Source organism: Nematolebias whitei, chromosome 18 (assembly GCF_014905685.2).
Source record: "Nematolebias whitei isolate Nwh7 chromosome 18, NemWhi1, whole genome shotgun sequence".
NCBI classification, from domain to species: domain Eukaryota; kingdom Metazoa; phylum Chordata; class Actinopteri; order Cyprinodontiformes; family Rivulidae; genus Nematolebias; species Nematolebias whitei.
Genome location: NC_056515.1, coordinates 28,934,201 through 28,956,390, shown reverse-complemented (window position 1 = coordinate 28,956,390; position 22,190 = coordinate 28,934,201). Strand labels below are relative to the sequence as shown.

At 38.6% G+C, this 22,190-nt stretch overlaps 1 protein-coding gene across 4 annotated transcripts; it reads left to right on the top strand.

The window, feature by feature from the left end:
• Positions 1–1,640: 1,640 nt before the first annotated feature.
• On the top strand, positions 1,641–16,982 carry git2b (G protein-coupled receptor kinase interacting ArfGAP 2b). Of its 4 annotated transcripts, none has more exons than XM_037692187.1 (20): positions 1,641–1,832; positions 2,146–2,279; positions 2,653–2,765; positions 3,705–3,810; positions 4,319–4,405; positions 4,486–4,616; positions 7,399–7,493; positions 7,574–7,619; positions 7,914–7,965; positions 8,060–8,132; positions 8,241–8,338; positions 8,425–8,536; positions 11,354–11,505; positions 11,580–11,732; positions 13,808–14,017; positions 14,168–14,257; positions 14,724–14,806; positions 15,525–15,680; positions 15,868–15,931; positions 16,738–16,982. In XM_037692187.1, the coding sequence occupies exons 1-20, from the start codon at positions 1,781–1,783 to the stop codon at positions 16,945–16,947; spliced, it is 2,217 nt and encodes a 738-aa protein (XP_037548115.1). In that variant the 5' UTR covers positions 1,641–1,780; the 3' UTR covers positions 16,948–16,982. The 4 variants fall into 4 exon arrangements, with proteins under 4 accessions (XP_037548115.1, XP_037548111.1, XP_037548113.1 ...); XM_037692183.1 differs by lacking the exon at positions 14,168–14,257 and adding an exon at positions 7,821–7,826; XM_037692185.1 differs by lacking the exon at positions 14,168–14,257 and having other exon boundaries at positions 7,917–7,965.
• The last annotated feature ends 5,208 nt before the right edge of the window (positions 16,983–22,190 follow it).

The following is a 22,190-nucleotide window of genomic DNA, read 5'->3' as shown; positions in this document are numbered from 1 at the left end:
ATGTTGATGGTTGTTTTGATGTGAGTCATGACCATTTTTTCGAAGCATTTAACGACTATCGGGGTGAGGGCCACTGGCCGATAGTCATTCAGACCAGTCATTTTAGAGCTTTTTGGAACTGGGATGATGGTGGCATGCAGCATCAACATGACCAACATGGTTCGTCATGCAACATCACAATGATCCCGCATGCTTATAACAGAGTGGCTGAAAAAGGAAGTGTTGCAACCAGTACACAGACCTCAGCCCAGCTGAAATGTTGTGGTGGGTGGAACCTTATTAAAGCTGAAGAACTGCAAGCCTCAATAACGTGAAGTAATGTTGCAAAAACGAGGGAGCCAAAATTCCTCTACAGCCATGTGAGAGACTGATAAAGTCACACAGTTGGGATTAATGTGATTAAGATCCTGATTTAGAGTTTCACAGCCATTGCATTTTGGCTTATTTTTTGTTGGTGCTTGGGCTGTTTCACCAAAACCTATCATGGGATTAAGCCAGGAGTTATATTCTTCATCTGAAATGACAAAAGCAGTAGCATTTAAATTACCATTCTGTATAAGTATCTACCAGACCAGGTTAACATCCAGATTTAGCGTTTTCATTGTCCAGACAGAAGTTTCAGTTAAACTAAAATCTAAAATAATCCATATTTTCATCCTGTAATATGTGTTCTGCTGATTTTGTAGTAGGAAATTACTACTGCTATGCCCAGAGGCTGAAATTTATTTTGTAATTTAACAGAGACCATTAATGTTCTCATATTTAAAGTCAGCCGTAGTAAGACAGAGTATATGTGTGTAGGTGGAACAGTAAGGCTATAAGGAGCAGAGGTCACAAATGTGCAGGACTTCAAGTGCTTGAGGTCCACTGTCCAGGAAAATGGGGAATGTGGTAAAGAGGTGATAAAGAGAGTTCAGGTAGGATGGAGTGGATGGAGAAAAGCTTCAGCAGTGACAACAGGGTGGCAGCAAAGGTCAAAGGAAAAGTTTACAAGACAATGGCGACATCAGCTGTTGTATGGTCTGGAGACAGAGACATGGACAAAAAAAACAGGACAAAGAACTGGAAGTGGCAGAAATGAAGATGTTGAGGTTCTCCTTAGGAGTGACAAGGATGGATAAGATTAGGAATGAGATCATCAGAGGTACAGCACAGGTTGAACAACTGGGAGATAAATTAGAGAGGACAGACTGAGATGGTTTGGACATGTCCAGAGGAGGGACAATGGGTATATTGGTAGAATGATGTTAGAAATGCAGCTGCCAGGAAAAAGACAAAGAGGAGAGATATGGATGCAGTTAAATGAGATGGAGGATGACTGTTTTTTAAGAAATCATTCAGGACGCTCCAAGTCCAAGCTCATCATTTCTTCTTATCCTGGGTTACTGAATTCCACTTTTGAGGGACATTTCCTAGTAAGGACCACACGGTTTTAGGTTTTAGCCTGGGACATTAGAAATAAAATAAAAAAGGGTTAACATTTGACCACCACTGCAACCTTTATTCAAATGCTCTTTTCACTACGGGGGAATAACTTTGTATGATAAGATAACGATCGAAGGACACAAGGAAGCAAGCGGACAAGGAAGCGTGAAGGAGGCTGCGTGAAAATTGGAACGAGACGTCGACGCTTTGTTCAACAGTAGGAGGGAGGAGGGCAGGCAGACAGACAGCCGCTTTGCCTGGGAGAAAATCTGTCTATCAAGGCGGATTACTTGTGGTGTACCTTTTAAAAAAAAAACATTTGCTGTTCCTGGACGCAGAGGATTTGAATCACGGGATGTCAAAGCGAGTGAGAAGCAGAGAGGTCTGCGCTGATTGCAGCGCTCCTGGTACGACGAACAAGCTAGCGCTACCGTTAGCAGCCGAGCTAACGAGCTAGCCATTACTTTAACTTACCGCTATGTCCGATTAGCTAAGCTAACTAACATTACCGACAGCTCATTAGTAATTATCTTACACTTTTAATTGTTTTACAAGTGATGTCGGACAAGTACATATTTCTAGAACTTATTAAAGACGGGAAAACCTGTTACTGTTAAGCTAATTTCGTTTGGCTTGAAATGAGAAACGCTTTCGTTTAAAGGTATGCATCGATGTGTTTTGTGTTTTATAACTACTTTAACAAAAGTGTGTGTGTTGTAGAGCCTCGGTGGGCCTCTGTTAACAGAGGTGTGTTGATCTGTGACGAGTGCTGCAGCATCCATCGTGGTCTCGGTCGACACAGCTCCCAAGTCCGACATCTGACTCATTCTACTTGGCCACCCTCTCAGCTGCAGGTGGGCATGGAGACATCCTCATGTAGATGACTGGAATCCACTGAAATGAGCAGATATGCCATCTGTTGCATAGGTGCAAACGTCTTGAGTCATCCCTTGTTTGTTTACGTTTTGCATCCAAGGAAGAAAGCTGAAAAAAGCAGCCAAAATCACAAGCAAACCCTTCAGAAAGCTTGTAAGATCCATCAACTGAGACCACTTCCAATGATCATGAGAAGGTCTGATTTCTTGGAAGCAAAGTGTGAAGAAATTAGGGGCTGATTTCAAGCTTTTGTATGGCACTGTTTGACATGTTTATGTTTCAGAAAGGTACACAAGTAGTAGACTTGTAAATTAAGCTTCTTCTCTTTAGCTCATTGTGTTTTTGTTCTAGATGGTCCAGACGTTGTACGGTAATGGAGCAAACTCCATATGGGAACATAGCCTTCTGGATCCTTCCTCTTCAGTCGGCGGAAAGCGCAAAGCCAACCCTCAGGACAGAGTTCAGTAAGTGCTTTTTGAGGATTCAGATAATGTCACTGCAGATTTTGGTACGCTTGCTCACACTTTACAGAAAGCTCTTCTGGTCACATTCATTTTCATAGCTAAGGTCAGCAAATATGCACATTTTGACTCTCTGTATCCTGAATGTGACAAACTCGAGACCTTCCTCAATAAGTTTCCAGTAGATGAGAGAGTCCAAAACAATATTGTGCTTATTGAAGTGTAGTATGTTAGGCGTAAACCACTGAATCTTTGAATAACACAAATATATGTTATGTATGTAGTAACATCTAATTCTAGGTATAAACAGTGCGTTATTCTAGTGTCTGGCTGCTGGAGTAGAGATAAACATTCAGCCATGTGTAAACAGAGTCAGAGCAAACGCATTCACTCAGTAGACAACAGACGGGAGTTGTAGGAACTTTCCCAGAGAATGAAGAAACGTTTAGGTGATTTGGAAACTAGCAATGTCGTCAACATTCACAACTTTAAAGTAGTTCTTGAAAAATAGCTCCAGCTAGTTGTGGGAACAGTTTAATGAGTTGATTGTTTGTCCATCGAGTCGAAGGCTGCAGCTGCTTCAGACTGCGTGCAGCTTTATTCACAAAACAAGGAAGACATTCAGTTTCAGTGAACACGCGTTCTCATCACCAACAAAGCCGGTTTTCATCAGTTGAGTACAGTAAAATAGATTAATTTTGTATTCAGACAATCATCAGAGAAAAATAGACGTTTGGATACAAACTGTGACTTTTGGGATTTTATTATGAGATGAAGATGACATCATAGAAGAATTGCACACCCACTAAAAACTGTACATTCAGAATACCAAAACGAACGGTAAACTGACCAGTTTCACTGTAGATATTCCATAAATTATCAACTTATTTGACACATTAATAATTTTAAAATAGTACTGATGTGTAAAAAAAATATTTTCAGTCCCAACAAGACGGAGTTCATCAAGGCGAAATATCAGATGTTGGCTTATGTACATCGGCTGCCTTGTCGGGAGGATGACAGTGTAACTGCAAAAGACCTCAGTAAGGTAATTGCATAGTCTTTGGTTTTCACTTAAATATTTCACTGACCATGTTCGATGCAGTAATAACTCATTGTTACTCAACGGGCAGTGGTAGATCTCAAAGATTGTACTGTCACTAAAAGATGATCTGTGTATTTATTTGGTACTGTCCAGTTCCTCTAAATCAGTAAACATCTGACAGAAATAGCATGTACTATTTATATTTATTTTTATATTGAGCATGCATCAGGATATGTACATATGGACAGAACGCTGCCAATTCTGTTGGGGAACTTTGCCGGTGAGGTTTTCTCATAAAGAAATATAAAAATCTTTATGGGGCTGAGCAGGTGGCTAATGCTGGTATATCATAGTATCTTAAATTCTGTACATTTTGCCATTCTCCTGTAAAATAACCACTTATTTTAAAAGAAAGTGACAGATTTTGGTGAGGTGCATGCAGTTAAGTCAACATTGTATGGATGAACCTTGCAGCCAGATCCAAACAAACCACTCTCTGATTTTCTTTCAGCAACTTCATTCTAGTGTTCGGACAGGGAACCTGGAGACCTGCCTCAGACTCCTGTCCTTAGGAGCACAGGCCAACTTCTTCCACCCTGTAAGACCAGAAGAAAACAGGAGAAATGTGTTTAAAACATCACGTTTTAAAAGCTGAAACTGTGTTTGATGTGATATTAGGAAAAAGGAAACACTCCGCTCCACATAGCAGCTAAAGCTGGTCAGATTCTGCAGGCGGAGTTGTTGGCAGTTTATGGAGCTGATCCTGGAGCTCTGGACTCGAGTGGGAAAACCCCCATTAACTACGCAAGGTAAAACGAATCATACATTTTTAATTTATCACTATTTAATCTTTATGTTGGTTTTTAAAGGGGTTTTGATGCCTGAGCAGTCGCATTTTAAAAACAACTATTACGCTATATCCAAACTTATCTAAAAAAGTTAAATCTGGTCCTCTGGACATAAAAAAAAAACAAAAAACTGTAGTAACGTTTCGTCTTTCTAATTGTAGAACATCAGGATATATTCAAACTTATTTGTGTACATCTACTGTATATATTGTCATTTTAAAGATGTGAGTAAAATACAACAACAACAACAACAACATTCTGTTTTTGACCACTATAGCGTGATGCTTGTTACACTACACTTTGCTACTAAGCACACAGGTCACCTCTTCCCACCAGACGTTTCCGATTAGCTCAGTGGTAAAGGTTCTATATAAAAATAGAACAACCCGCATCAATTTTTACTTTAATAAAAATAATCTAACCTACAGTTCAGCTGCAGGCATCGTTTGTCCAGTGTGTGACAGGAAATGATGCACATCCTATGACAACTGAACAGAAGCCCTGAAAATAAAGAACATATTTAATTTAAGCTGGTCTCCCCCTACAGAGTGGGTTTCCTCTAAACCAAACAGTTTTCTCGTAGGTGGCCTTTTATACCATCACATAATCAAACTTGTGTTTAAAACTAGTTTTATAAAGTGTTTTCTTCTGTGGTCACAAATGAAACAAATGTATTTTAAAATGGGTGAAAAAAATCTTTTCTTTCCTTTGACTCCAGAGGAAAACAGTTTCCTTTAAATTCTTCCCAACATACAACACTCAGTTGTCAAAACCTGTCATAAAATGTACTTGTTTTTTAAATAGAGTTTATGTAACAATTTAAACCTTTATTGTTTTGATTCTATTAAAGAGACGTTGGGTTTTCTGTGCCCAAACCTTTGACTGTCAGGTGTCAGTCATGGCAGTGGTTTCACTTCCATCTTGGTGACTGAAAATTAAAACATGACAAGCACTTTAAAAAAAGAAAGTCCTAAAACAAGACTGAGGGCTAAGATTTTTTTAATAACGCAGAAAAAAAACCCACATTTTTGAAAAATTATAATAAAAAACCCAACTAAAAATCATTTTGCTCATGGGTCATAAAGTTAAGAGAAGACACAAAACATAGTATAATGTATAAATGAATCATCAAGAAAAAATAAATTAACTTGTCTTTCAGATGTTTAAGACTGAAACTTGTACTTAAAGGGTTAATATTTAAACCCATTATTTACTAATGTGAGTAATTAGAAATATCTAAAGTATTTAACATGTACATATTACATATTTTGCACTTGATGAAGACTGCAGACTGACCCAGTAGCATTAGCATTCAGTACGATAACTCGGCTAATTTGTTTAGAAAAAGTTGAAATAAAAGGCCAGTAATGTTAAAACATATTCTCTTATCTACTATATTGCATTTTATTTACTCTAACACAAAAAAAAAATTACCTGTAAATAAGAATAATGACAGTATAAGTACATATTTATGTTTAATAATAGTAAAAATCATGGTAAAAAAGTTTTTTTTGTGTTAAAGTCAGTCATCAAAGTACTTATATTTTCTTTGGCTTGCAGTCCAACATAATGACAACCTAATCATCTTGTTTATTACTTATATATAAATCCAGTATAAAGTTTTGAGAACAACACAGTTTTTATACTTTTGGACAAGCGCAGCTGGTTCATAAAGGCAGAAAAAAATAGTTTGCCCCCAAAGTAGTTCCTCCCAATAAATGTGTAATTGCTTAGCCTACTGTGTATTGTTTGTTTTTCAACCATTTTGATCGTTTTAGATTGAATTTAAAATGTTTTTTAATGATTCATAAGGTTTTACTCATCTACAGTTATGGAGCGGGAATCTACCATCAGTAGATTTATCACTCTGTCAGCAGTGATCGATTTTTGCTCATTGATCTGGACAATACCAACTATAGGTCTCATGTAATCTTATTTTATGCAGGAATAGCGTGCAGCAAAACCGTCTGTGTCCAACAGTGGAGATTCTCTTTTTAAAGATCTATTTTTTAAACTACATTTATAAGAAAACTTCAGTTTGGAGCAGGCAGACTGGATATAAACCAAATGCAGAAAGTACACCAGGACACTTTTCTCCAACATGGTCGGCCTTTTTTCAGTGTCTACAGCTGCTTTCATCGCCCACAGCTGGATCTTATTTAACTAATTATGTGGCTTCTGATGTAAATGGTTGGGGCTTTAAAGCAAAGGGGTGAATATTTACACACACCACTTCTTTAGTTTAAAATGTTTAGATTTTTTTTAACATACGTTCCCCCACACCCCATTTAACTTTGTTAATCTGGGGTATTAATATAGAATTACTACAAAATACAAATAAATATTCAGTCCAGAAAGCTGTTACCTGTGTGTATGTATTATTTAACATTTTTTAAATATGAAAATATTCCCATTTTGGGTGGATGTGGGTGCGGGAAGTGTCTGTTTCTCTGATTAACTTTTTAAACTGGACTGTTTTCTTGAGCCAGAACCTGCAGGAGGGAGGAAAAAAACCCAAAACGCAACAACGTTGTACACAAAAAAGGCAACAAAATAAATAATAAGTGTTCTGTCTTTTTATTTATTTTTTAACAAAAATGTAATGCAGTTTGTCCACCCCACTAATATTTACGATCAGAAGCTGCTGCTGCTTTTGAAGATAAATATATATATTTCATCTTGATCACTTTTAATTACTATGTGATGAGATAATTATGAAAGGTTTTCTTTTTAATCTCCGCAGACAAGCTGGCCACTTTGAGCTTGCAGAGAGGCTGGTGGAGATCCAGTATGAGCTCACAGATCGGTTGGCTTTTTACCTTTGTGGCAGAAGACCAGGTAAGAGCTGGAAGGTTCTCCACCTTCACCTGCTGCCTGACTTGGAGACTAAATGTTGTTATATCCTTTATGCGTTTCAGATCACAGAAATGGGCAGCACTTCATCACTCCTCAAATGACAGACAGGTAATAGCTGCTTTCTCTATTTTTTTTGAGGATGTGTGCCTTAGATGCAAAAACTGAGTTTTTTAAATTCCCGATAAACCACAACACTATCAGTTGTGATGTACTCACTTCCACAAATCAGTTAAATCTAACTTTTAAAGTAAAAAATAAGAGACATTCATTGCAATCCTGTTTTTCCTTGTGCTTCATTGGATGAATAAGAAATAAGTAAGTGCATTTGTTGATTTTAACACCTCTTTCTTGGACTTTTTCATTAGAAAAAAGTAAAATATTGGAATTTGTTTTTGTCCAAAGCAGCCTGGATTTGTCAGATTTTGCAAAGGCTGCAAAAAAGAAGCTGCAGTCGGTGAGCCATCGTTATTTGGGATGTATTTCTCTGAGACTTTCTAACCTTGCATTCAACTGCTACACCTTTTATTCTTCATCGTTATTTCTTGCAGTTGAGCAACCATCAGTTTGAAGAACTCGCCATGGATGTTTATGATGAGGTGGACAGAAGGGAAACTGATGCAGGTTCAATTGCAAACCTTGTTAAAACTACACAGTATTGTGCATAATGTATTTTTTTTAAACTATAATTAAAATGTCTGTGTAATGTTAATGTGACAACCCCTCCTTCAGTGTGGTTGGCCACTCAGAACCACAGCACACTTGTCACCGAAACCACAGTTGTGCCTTTTCTGCCCGTCAATCCTGAGTATTCTTCTACCAGGAACCAGGCGAGTGACAACATCAATGGATCTCCGTGTTCAAATGTAACTTTTATAGCTGCTTTTTAAGTGTTGACACTTTTTTTTTCTTGTAGGGTCGTCAAAAACTGGCCCGGTTCAGCGCTCGTGAGTTTGCCACCCTTGTCATCGATATTCTAGCAGATGCTAAACGACGACTGTGGGGTAATTCCTGCGACAGCCCGAAAGGTACTAAAAGATGTTTGTCGATTTTTGTTTGAACACACTTTCAGTTCCCTTATTCATGTATTTTTGTGCGTTTTATGTGTATGTGTTACATCTTGCTGTAAGCATCCTCCTTTCTGCTGATTTTTAAAAATTTTGTAGGGATGCACGATATTGGATTTTTGGCCGATATCCGATATGTCAATATGTTAAAACTTATTTGGCTGATAAACAATACCAATACCGATTATTTTCCCCTAGACCTACTTACAGAGACTACAGAGCTTTCTCTGCTGTGGAATTAAAATACTACATTATTCTGCATGGTCTTTGTCAGTACCAAATGCAGATGCCAAAAAGGGGGCTGAAAATGAACTTGGATTATGTTTAATGTAAATTTTATTCATGACATTTGTCTTGCTATCCGAGCGAGGTAGGCACAGGGCACGTGCCTCGCCCTCACCGCAGCCTCTCCTCCAACGGGTCTCAAAACTAATCCTATGGCTCAGGTCTTACCTGCAGCAGCTTCCAAGGACAGTTCTCAATTTAGGCTGTGTTGAGATGATTCACCCAGACTGTTAACTACCTTCTTCCTTGCACCACACCCAACTTTTCACCTCGTGCCTCGCCCTACCTAGCAGCCGGAGCGGAGTCGTTCGGCAGACGAGGGAGCGCAAGTTAACGGTAGCTCATCTCCTGATTTAGCATTGCAATTGTTAACCGATCTGGCAATCTTTAGAGTCTAGGAACAAAATAAGACTCCTGGGTGTTGTTTTATAATCAAAGGCTAAGAAAACCGTTTAAAACCTCCCACATACTTCTGTTGTTTCATTGAACCAAGGTTTCCACTTCCATGAACAAAGGGGTGCTGAAATAAGAATCCAAAATTGTACGTTTTGCTTTGTTTTAATCAATGATTTGCAGGGGAACAGCGTTATAGCAGAAATCCATAGTGATTATTCGGTTACATAACAAAGTCAGTAGTCAAAAGTCCACTTGTTACCTGAAAGGTGTTACTGTTGATTGTTGGTTGATGTCCAAGGGGCAAAACAGTTCAATCGTGTTGTAATTCCTTTGCTCCAATGAGCTGAACCAAAGAATTATAAATCTGTGAAGCTCCGATGAGTAAAAACAGAAAATTATAAATTCATAAGCTCCGTTGAGGAAAAATAGAAATATATTAATCTTCACTCTGTTGAGCCAAAGTAAGGTAAGGTGATTAGGTTCAGGGGAAGACTTTTGCTGCTCCGAGACCCCAGAGAACACTCAGAAACTCAAGATCGTTACTGGACTCGATGAGCCGTCAGCTGGCATCTCGAGTTTACCTCGTGTTCCCAGAATCCTCCGGAGTGAAATATCAAAAATTAAGTTTAGTTGGGAAAATAAAAAATAAAAAAAGTTAAAATCTAAAGTGTGTTCAAAAACTATCAAACAAAAAGGAGAAAAATAAAAAAATAAAAATACAAAGGCATCTTCAGAATCCCATAATGCAGCAAAAATGGGGAGACTCTCCTAAATTGTATCAATTACGACTTTAAAAATACCAAATTTAATATAATGAGTAAATCCCAATAACTCAAAATGTTGTCAAGAGTCCTGACATTCCACTAGTATATATAGCTATAAGCAATTTTAATTATTTAATTTTATTTTAGGACAGCTATTAGTATGTGTCATACCATCTCTTCTCGAAGACCCCTTGTCAAAGGGGATCCTTGAATGTTGAAGCTGGTGACAATCATCCCTCAGTTGCTTTTGAAGAATATTTCATACTGCCTTCAATAAAATCCAATCTTGGAAACTTGAGTTGGCTTTCAGGTCCGGGCTGAGCTGAGAAAAATTATTTTCGTCTTCGGATCTTCAAGTTCCCTTTAGTTAATGAAGGCGTCAATGAACTGTCCTTTAAAGCTCTCCAAGTGCTTCAGCCCCGATCGTTAATGCTGAGCGTTTTTATACATTTGTCTGCTCATTGCATAATTTCTGCATAGCAACAGTCTTGGATACGGACTATTCTACAACGTCAGATCACATGTTCAACGTCACTGTCATTGCTAAATTATCTTCAACTGCCACTAGGTGTATCTTCCTGCTTTTCTGCAGAGAGCTTCCTCTTTTTCTGAGAGAGCCTCTTCACTTAAGGTATCTCGTTCCTGTTTTCTGGAGATAGCTTTTGCTTTTTCTACAGATAGCTTCCTCTTTTTTCTTCCTACTGGCCTGGTCATCTGTTCAGACTTCCTCTTCTTGTGGTGACTTGACACACGAACATTAAGCTGTTAACTTGACCTCTTGACCATCAATTATATTCACTTTTAGTCGGTAACTAATTCATTTATTCTTAATCATTTAAAGTTCACACTCTTAACACATAGTATATTAGAAAGACTTCACACACTGTTACATACTATTATTTAGATTTGTTTCAGTAAATAAACCTTTCTTGCTTTTCCAGAACACGTACTCAGGGATCTGTGATTTATACTGTGCTCAACCTTATTTTAGGTCATGAAAACTGACTTCATACCTCACCTGAAATGCACAACACTTGACACATTTACTCTCTAACACATTGACAACACTTGAACAGTGCAAATTCGTAATTTTTCACAAATCTAAACTCAACCTGTTCATAAGCGACAAGTGGAAAGCGCATAAGTAGTAGTGCATTAATAGATATACTTGACTGTTTCTTAAATTAAAAATTAACTTAAAACAAAAGCCATTTATATCGGTGAGTTATTTTGATGGAATGTCCGATATTTAACTTTATCGCTAATGTCGGCTCATACCGATACCATGCCGATAATATCGTCATTCATCTCTAATATTTTGGTTTGTTATCAGACAACGTGGAGTTGATCCTCCAAGGAATAGACAGTCGCCACAACAGTGAGAGCCAAGACAACGACCAGCCGGATTACGACAGCGTGGCTTCAGATGAAGACCCCGTCCAGGAGGCCACGTGTGGAGACAGCTGCAACGATGGAAGGACAAAGGTCCGTCTTTCAAAACAAATTGAACCAAGAAATCTGTAATCAGACCCAGATCTAATATATATATTTTGTCTCAGAGCTCAGAGTCTTCTGACCTGTCTGACGGCCCGATCACAGTACAGGAGTTTTTGGAGGTGAAGAGCGCCCTCACTGCATCAGAAGCCAAAATACAACAACTTCTCAAAGTCAACTGTCATCTGAGTGAAGAGCTGCGGATGATGCAGAGCAAGGTTTGTTAAATTACACGCTGATGATTAATAATGCAGTTTGAGGTCGTTTTGCACTTGAAATGTTCCATTTATAGCCTCTTTGATGCATATTGGTTGGTTCTTTGCTCTGCTCAGCAGCATTAGTTCATTAATAAAAAGCCTGCTGGTTCATAAAATTTATTTTCACCCGTTTTTCCATTATCAGGCAGTGAAAAGTGAATGATGAGCTTGATCTGACATTCTTAATGAGCCCAATAGAAACTCTTTAAATTAATTGTTAATACTTCGTGAAGTAGTTTTATTAGAATTGTACCATTAAATATTTTGTTCCCTTTTTTTTGTTTGCTTGTGCAAAAAGTGGACTAAACAATGAGCTTTAAACAAACTAAACCAATGATGTGGTCCTGATGGGGTGGAGCTTCTCAAGTCCTTAATCACCCTTACATTGAATAAACATGTACACACATATTTTACAGACTTTACAGATAAGTGTTTGTGAAATCCATCTTGGCAGCTGCTCCACAAAACAAAGAATTTCCTCTTTTATGCCAAATTGTGGATTTTAAAACCTAAAGACATATCCCGTTGCAAAATTCTATACTTTTATTGATATATTAAAAGAGTAGTAGTTATTTTTACATTTAATTTTATTTTTTGTTATATTCGTAGTTTTTTGTGACGTAAACTAGAATGACTTGGGCAGAATCCTAAATGAATCAGAAGGCCTAGTTGTTACCACAGAAAATATGGATCCATTTACGTGTCTGTGCAGCCATCAGTTATAAACCATCTAAATGTAGCAGAGATTTGTGTTTTTGTGAGTGCACCCTTGAAATTACCACTTGTATTTGCTAACATGTCCGTTTAGTTAACTGATGGTCAGATTATATATGGTGTGCAGAAAAACACAGATTGTGTTCCGTGCATACAGAGCATTTTCAGTTTTCTGGAGTGCCTCTGGTCCTTCTGCATTTTTTTTCTTTGCTTTGAATTAGAGTAATGTCTCCTCCTGCTGGTTTATTAGGTTCATAACTGCCTTTTACCTTTTATTCATGGACCAACCCAAACTTCAGCTGCTGTCAGTCTGAACAGTAACTACTGAACCAGCAGATCTTTAGTGTTGTTTCCCCACATTTTCACAGGAATAAGTAAACAATTCAGGATCAAACTGGTAAAAGCACAACTCATTATTATTTGTGTTGCACTGAACTTTAAATGGCCTGGATATTATCATGATGAGCAACTACCAGGTCATTTTTGTCCCAGGAGCTCTCACTGTGGGCATTTCTGTCAATGGAAAGTGTCAGCAGTTATTTTGTCAAGGAAACAAAACTTGTGAAATGCTATAAAGAGCAAGCAAAGCTTAGATGAATGTGAATTCAGTCTGCCCTTTACATGGAGGCTTAAGAGCCCGGCATACCATACCATACCATACCAATTTATTTATATAGCACTTAAAACAGCAACAAGGCCAACCAAAGTGCTGTACAAAAGACCACAAACAGGCATACTCCATCCATAGTCGAACAGTCAATGCACAGTCAGGTGTTTGCAGGAAGTTTGTTTTTGCACACATCTTGGTCCACAAGACACAGGCGCAGAGCTCTTGGGAAACCCCTCCCAATGCAGTATACGTCACCCCGTGGATTTCTTCCCACCCGTCTCCACTCTGTCCCTTCCTCCGCCGTTTGGCCACAAATCTATCATGAAGAAAACGCCACACTTTTCAGCAAACAGACTCTTTGGCGCACAATGTCTGCACAATCTCATTCCAGGAGTTTTTGGCCATTTGGCTGTTATGAAGAGTTGTACAGATCGATGTCAGGGCTTTTCTGCACTCAGCTACAATCTTCTGACCAACCAATCAATACTTGCTGCATATTCCTGTGAGATAAAGATTGGCCTGGGCCTTGCATCAAGAAGGCGCGGGCAACTGCTCTGAGAACAAAATGACGTGATTTTCGTCACGCAGCTACGTCAGTGAGAACCGATTTTGCTGCTTTGGATGGAGTATGCAGGGCCCTTTACTCGATGAATACAGAGCTTTTGTGAGGGATGCGCCCAGAAATCCAGAAATGTTTTGTTGTTCTCTACAGCTGAGCTCCCTGCAGACGGAAAACACAACGCTGCGATGGCAAGCCCCCAGCGGGCAACAACACCCCCAGGGGCCATTTGGTCGACATCCGGTTCGCGGAGGTCGAGCCATGTCCATGTACGAGACGGGCTCTGCTCCGAGGCAGTTCTCCCACCGAGCTGAAACGACTCGCCAAGATGACGGAGTCATTTTACAACCCTTCCCTACAAACGTAAGTGCAAACACCTCACTGATGTTTCTCCTCATGGTGATTTAAAATGACGGTGCTCGGCTTGGGGCTGGTGTTGGTTTTTCATTTATTCATTCAATGATTTATTGCATCTCAATAGTGTGTGCTCAACCCGGTTTGACCCCTTTCTAGATTGGTAGGGGTCCTTTGGGGACAGCTGCCTCCTCCCTCCCTACCTTCCCCTCTCCCCTGTCCTGGTCGCGGGATGAGAGATCTCGAAGGGTTGAGTACTGAAAGTCCCCTTGGCTCTGAGGCAGCCCCGGGGAAAAAACTGCTTCTGCTCCTCCTCTGAACTGCTTTTTGTCACTACTGCCTGCATGCATGTACCACAACAGCATCTCTGCTACAGTTCAATCATCTGAATGTAAACATAAGCAGTGATGAAATGTTGCACCAGTGTTGTTGGAGCAGTCGCTCTGCAGCAGTATATGACAAAGTAAGACACCAATGCTTTTTGTTTTTGACACTGATGATAGAAAATGAATATTGCATCTACTAATTGCATCTGCTGCACTTCAGACGTCTTCCACTCCAAACACCTCGGTTTGCACTTCTTTTTCTCTGCAATGGCTTTCAAATGAAATAATTCAGAAGCATGACTATGATCTAAAGCTGCTGTGACGTATGCGCTAAAACCACAATGGGTTTCCACTATATTTGACTGATTTTAGTTCACTGATGTCAATAGGGCTGTAGTCTTGGAGGGCAGAGTACGATGCTGGAGAATGACTATGACACAACACCCAGTCACTCTGAACAGGAGGATGCTAGGTAAGTAAAAACATCTGCAGAACGACCTGCAACAGACTGCTGATTTTTAAAGCTCGTTTTCTTCATAAAGCTTTGAAGGGGTTAAAGACTTTAGTCTGAGAGACATAAAATTGTCTTTATATTTTCTAGCCCAAAATGTTTTAGGAAGACAAGTTTTGTCTGTGGACGTTGCAGGTTGATGCTGAAAATGTTGTGCAGCCTAAACAGATGTTACAGGCATCTGCAGAAATCAGCCAATCAAAGGTTTTACTTTGATACACAGCCATTTTTTTAAAAAACATTTTTATTGTCATCAAGGGTGAATGCATAGATTGAAGATGTTTTTTATACAACTGGCAAATAGTGCTTTTAGATTTTATGCTTTTAAGAGGGAGAGATACAAATATTAATTACTGTAATACAGCAGTTCTTTCTAAGTGACAATCAAGAGCCCTATGTGGATCTGTTTTTAATATTGTCTCATTTTAATAAGCTTATTAGAAATGTTTGTGTAATCTTACCGGTGATCGTCGGGTCACAGGTTTTGTCATTTTGTAGGTATGAAGCTGCATTTAGGACTTAAAATATAAAACAGTAGTCATTGTGATGCATGTATTTTACTTGCTTCAGTTCATCCATCAGAGTTGGTTTTAGAACAGGAGAGCATATGATCTTCCTGAGTCAAGATTGTTTTATTACTATTGTAAAGATAACAGTTGTTGTGTCTTTGTATTTCTAGCAGCCCTCTTGCAGCCCCTGAAGCAGTGGAACCAGAAGAGGAAGGTGAAGGAGACTTCACCCTGCCGTGCACAGAGGATGTTATCTGTAAGACGGAGCAGATCACGAAGAACATCCAGGAACTTCTTAGAGCTGCTCAGGAAACCAAACATGAGAGGTACAGCATTGCTAGAATAAAAAAGTGTAAACCGTTATTTATCAGTCCCTTTCAACTGCTGTTAATCTCAGGCTGTAAAGTTCAGCAGTTTTCTGGAAAGCATTGCCCATGTAGCTCTTTTTGAGCTTAAGAAAGTTTGAAGCAGATGCTATTTTTTTTTTTTTCATCTTTTTCTTCCTGTTAACAGCTTTCTGCCGTGCTCTGAGAAGATCTGCCTGGCTGTCACAGAGATGGCTGCCCTGTTTCCAAAGGTAAACGACCTAAATAATCCAGAACAAAACAAAGATCTGTCCTCATTCATTAGCTATGTTTATATGCACAAAATTCTTTGATCGGATTGAAATGTATTCGGATAAAATAATAAAATAATCCAAATGTATCGTTTACATACAATCCGTTCATGGCGAGTGTTTGTTTACATGCAGCGGGCTTTTATTCAGAATAGAAGTACTGACGTGTGCAGAGTGGTAAACTCTCCTTTAAAAACACACAGAAGAAGAAGTTCTACTTCTGTGATGAACATAAACAAACCTGAGCACTCAAAATGGACTTGCAACAGGTTTTAATGATGGTGGAGACGTTCCTGCACTCCCTGACTGAGCTACAGGTGATGCAGATCATTTTGAGCTCTTTCAAAGTTTCTAGTAGAAATGTTGTCACTCACCGACCAGTTTTGCTTCCGACATATTAGCATACAACCAGGCGGAAATACGTGAGGTAGACATTGGTCGCATGTGCGCAATCAGGTCAGTTTTCAACGATCAGAATAAAATGATCAGATTAAGTGTTTACACGCACACCGTTCAGATTATGAATCGACATAAATCACCCCTCTCATTCTGATTACAGATTTTTTCGTATCGAACTGAATCAACAAAGAATAATCTGAATGGGGCGTTTACATGACACATTTTTATTCCAAATGGCCGTTTAATCCGATTACTTATGTCCTTGTAAACATAGCTATTGTTAAACATTCACTTCAGACATGAATCCAGCATCTTTGTGGCTACAGACCACAGTCATTCATCTTCATGCCTCCTTGCTGTCCTGACAGAGGCCATCTCTGGAGACGGTACGGAGTTCTCTCTACCTGCTCACCTCCAGCGCCAACCGGCTCCACGGAGAGTGCCAGAAGGCCGCGGAGCACAATCCCTGCCCATCGGACATCCAGCTGGTCACTCAGCAGGTTATCCAGTGTGCCTATGACATTGCCAAAGCTGCCAAGCAACTTGTTACTGTGACAACCAAAGAAAACAACAACTAACTAAAAGCAAAACCAAAGACGTAGCTGATGCACCCATTATTGCTTACATTTAAATTGAATCAATGTATATTTGTCTGATAGTAATCAGTGTAAGCCGTTATATAACTGTACATTCCTTAAGGTGGGAAAAATCTAAAAAATAATAATAATAAAAGAGAGATGTCATGCAAATTTATCAATCAGTCAAAAGCTAAGTTATTTTTATCTGTGCCATGCGTTTAAACACAGTGAAAGATGTAGGAGAAATCCTGTTACCATTCCTTACCTCACAAACTCATACAACTTGATGTCCGAAAGTGCAATGTTTTGTGCTCATGTGCAACAAAACTGAACAAAAATATGAGTTTTTTTACATTTCACTCTACTCCGCAATACTTTAGCTGTGACTGAAGGTTGATCAGCTGTGCTCCTTGAGGTTAGGAAAACTTCCCAGGAGATGAACCTTTATCCACGTCAGTCACAAGGGTTTATTTTTCTATTTAACTGTAAGAGGTAGTGACAGTATTGTTGTGTCAAATCTTTGTGATGTTGCTTGCTTAAAGTTTCAGTGAGCCAACTGTGATTATACAAACGCCTTCAGTGTATTAGGAGCTTTGTCAGGCCAGCAAGACTGCACACTTTCATTCCATCCAACCGGTGTATTTTTCTAACATTTCTGTTTATTTTTCTCCTCTTCTGTTTAAAATGTGTTTTTTTTTTTAGGTAAAGTACTTATTGAAGTTATAAAATAAACAGCCATACTTATAATATGATGTGTGTTTTTTTGCATAAAGTGTGTAGCTCGTGTGAAAGCCAGTTTAAATTCATTTAAATAGCTTTATGAAAATATGTAAGATGTATAAGTACCCATGACGTTTTGTAACGGATTAATCCAAATGCTTTTTTTTATTTATAAACTGTACATCACACGGCTAACGGTAGTCCTGGCGCTTGGGACGTCTCAGCTGGCGCTAAGTGGGAGGCTACATGTGAGCTCTGTGCATTTGGTGTGGTTCTGCTGTAGCTCTGGTTTTAACCTGCTTCCTGTGGTCGGTTACTATCGTTTGCATCCACTGATAAAAGTACCCCATGTGTACCCATCTGTAGAATTTGAACCAGCAGTGGAAAGGCCATTTTCTGCACACTTAATTTGTTCTAACTCAGGTTTAAATTAGACTTAAAAGAAGATTCAGCGTTTTTCAAGAAAAGTATAAAATCTCTTTTGAGTTGACTCTTACCTCTGATCAGCATCAAACAGCCAGAACGACTGTAATATTAGTCATTATTAATACTTAAATTCACCTTTTGGGCCAGTACGACATCTCCGAAATAGTTTTTTCTTTTTGGTTGTTGTTTTTTTAAAGAACATAATTTATTTTATTTAAAAGGCACTATGAAAACCTTTTTCAAGAAGCTTTCATTAACTATATCAACATATTTTTTGTTTGTTTTAATAGGCCAATAATTATCTTTATTTCTCTTTCTTTAAAGCAAGGTTTAACAGCGTTTGCTAAATTATGTGATGATTTTAAACGCTAAAATAAAAACAAAACAGACTTTAACAGCTTGATCTTTGGTCTTATAGACTGAGGAACCACCTTCTGCCTCAAACGGTTAATAAATCAATTTATTCACTATAAATTAAAAGCATTTAATTTCAGACTACGTTTTGGCTACCAACTCATTAATTTAGATTTAGACCAGATTACGTAAAAAAAAAAGAAAAAAAAAAAGCCAATCAATACAAAACACAAAATAATTTTTCTAGTAGTTATTGTAATCCTCTGTTTGGAAAACGTTTATTTTAATTGAATACTGTGGTTGGTTACATATGTTAAAAGTTAATTCTACAATGTGGATCAAGAAAAGTTTTGCACTTTTAGTTGATTCGATCAAATCGAAGCACCCCTACACTTAACTGTTGTGCTGCTGCTGGTCATCACATATGGGATACTGTTTAGCTTGTTTGTTTTATCACCTTCTACTTTCAAAGCGCATTAAGATGATAAATATGTATAAATCACAATTACACTAATAACATTTTAAGTAAGTTTTGAAATTACTCAACTGGAAGCATATTCCTGACTATATATCGTACTTGCCGCCGTACATGTTGCCCCGCGTATAGTCGCATCAGTTCAAATATGTCTAATAAAGTGGGAAAAAACATAAATACGTCACTTCGCTGTTTAAGTTACATCTATTATGAATCATCGCTGGCGTATCACGTTTGTTATGCGTCACCGCTGACCACTCGGAAACGTGGGCCAGTGTTGTGCCAAAAATCCATGAGCATGCACCTATTAATGAGACACTTGGCTTGCCATATTACTGACCGCCCTCTAGTGGCTAAAAATGGTAGTGTTAAATATTTTCCATGTCCGAATGAATGAAATCGTCAGATCTCAGCCAAAAATTGGGTTATAAATATAAGCCGCTTCGCTGTATAAGTCACAGGGCATGCCAATTTATGCAAAAAGTTGCAACTTGTACAGCGAAAAATATGGTTGGTTATAACATTTATCCATCTAACTGTCCAGCATTTTAATAAAAACTTATTTGAGGGATTTATAATGTAGTATTTTATTTTATGTAAATGCTCAAAATGGAGTATTTAGTGACTTTCTACTCTGGTGTCAAACCTGATGTTTAACTCCCTGCAAGTATTAGTTCCCACCAGCCTCTGTGGTTAAAAGCAAACCCTGTCTCATGTACAATAAACTATGATTAATACCTCAACTTGCTCCTGGTTTTTTAGTTTTGTGCATGTGTTTTACACGGGTAGCACAATTCGGACACACCCCATGCATTATTTTCACTCAATGAAACACATTTCTGTTACTAATATAATAATAATAATAATAATTTAAGCATTCCAGGGTTAAGTCATATTTGATATGTCCATCCAGTATCTTCTACCCACTTCTTCCTTTTCGGTTCGCGGTCACTGGTTCCCATGTCCAGCAGTCACCGTGCGAGAGGCGGGGGACACCTGGTTTCCAGTCCATCCCAGGGACACATGGGGACAAACAAACCACTCACACACCTGGGGACAAGAGTTACCAACTTACCTAATGTAATTAAATTGTAATTATGACTAAAATAAATAGACATTATTATGAGATACTATTGACAACAATGATGACATGCGTCATAATATAAACTCAATGACTTTAAAACTCATACGTATGACTGGATGTCATGATAATGGCACTAAATATCTAAATCTCGAGTTAAAGTTAATAGTGACATTCTGTAATTAACATCATAATAACGACTTAATGTCGTGATTTTAAATATAAATGTGAGCTTTAAAATACAAAAATTATTACAACTTATGTTGTATCTTATAATCACGACTCAATAAGTCAGATGTCAAGTTCACCTCATGTCCCACATTGAGTTTTAGTCATTCAATCGGCTTTCTAAGCAAACATCACAATTCAAAGTTTTATTCCCTACCAGTCACAGCTTGGGATTGTTTCCCCCAAAATGATCAAGCTCCCAGACGTGTTGCTCTACTCATGATACGCAGACAAATCTTACTTGGCCTATGTTAAATTGAGGGATTATTACCTTTTTTTTTCTTCTTTTGGGCAGAGCCAAAGTCTATCAAGATCATACAAATTATTAAATTAAAATGTTTTATTTTTTAACTAAAGGACAACTCCAATTTTAGACAACTTTATTATGTATAAAGTTTTTCATCAAGAAATAGTGCAGTGATAATGACATCTAGGAGGCAGTTCAATGGTCAAACATGACATCTCATCACAGTTCACCAAAGGTTGGACCCACGAGTTCAGACAGCACACACACGAGGAGTTCGAGTAAACTTAAAATCACTTATTAAAGAAAAATGAATGGGCTGACGTGGCAACAAATAACTTACAGGAAGTCATACAAGGTGAAAACATATGGTAACCAAACGTAAGCATGACACAGTGCTCAATGGATGGAGGCTGAGAGAATATAAGGACGAGCTGATGAGTAGAGTGGCTGCAGCTGTGACTGATAAACCAGGGAACGTGTGTGATCGGTGTGGCAGGCTGACTGAGGGAAAAGGATGCTGGCAGGCCCAAAGAGAACACAGGTGGGGCAAGGAACAACCAAAACACAACAAAATAAAGTTAAAACAGAAAACACAAATCTTACACATCATGTGATCCAGTGATATTGTTGGGATATCTTACTTATTTCCTCGGAAATGTGGACTAAGATAAAAAGAAGGTTGGCTTTTCAGATTCATGTGGGCCGTAGCTACAATGAGCCAAAACATTTATTTAAATTTGTAAATTACGAATATGATTTTAGAAGCGTATCGTAAATGCCCCACATTTAATGCTTACTGCTCATCTGATACTTTCTTTGGCCGACTCAGTCTTTAACATCAATAAACGTATTTTCCCCCCATCAAAATTAAAGACAAGTTTGTTTTTTTAAATTTATTTTTAATTTATTTGGAATGGTTAAAAAAACTGATAAACGCTGCAGTGTCCCTCAAAATATTTTCATCTATGCAGAAACATGCAAAACCTAAACATTGCAGTAACTACACCAGGCCTGTGTGTGGCACTGTAACAATGCCAAAGTGTACACCAAAAGCATTCACATTGCTCTACACCCACTGCTCAAACCTTGAAAGGAGGCTCTTATCACGGTTTACTCTAAGATGTTAAAAACAAATGAAGTGGGGGGGATGGGGGTGGTGCAAGGGCGGTGAGCATGTCCAGAGACAAAACGTAGAGGCACTGCAGAATTCAGATAAAATCGCTCAGTTCACATAGTTCTCTCTGGAGAGATCCGTACACTCCCGGAGGGTGCCGAGGACGGCCAAGGACGACGTCAAATAGAATCCAAAGAGTCTGGGCCCCACTGATTGGTCTGTAGACTTCGTCGGTGGGAGTGGGGGAGGGGCAGAGCATCAAAGGTTGACAAAACTTCCAGGCGAATTAAGATAAGGTAGCCTGTCAAGGCCAGTCAGCAAGCCGAAATCAGATAAACACGATTGCTTTGGGGACAGGCAGAACTGTAATGACATCTACCTTGAGTATGTGTTGGTCTACTTGGTTCAGAAACGTCCAAATTAAATGGTCACACCAATGGCCCATGCCTGAGAGTAATCCCCGAGATCTGATCCATCCTGCAAAAAGTATTTGAGTCTGGGTGCTCGAGGCACGAACCAAGCCATCACACAAGGCAGGCAACCTGGCCAGGTTCAAATTTGCTGCTGACGACTTAAGACAAAGTAGTAAAACTCCAGG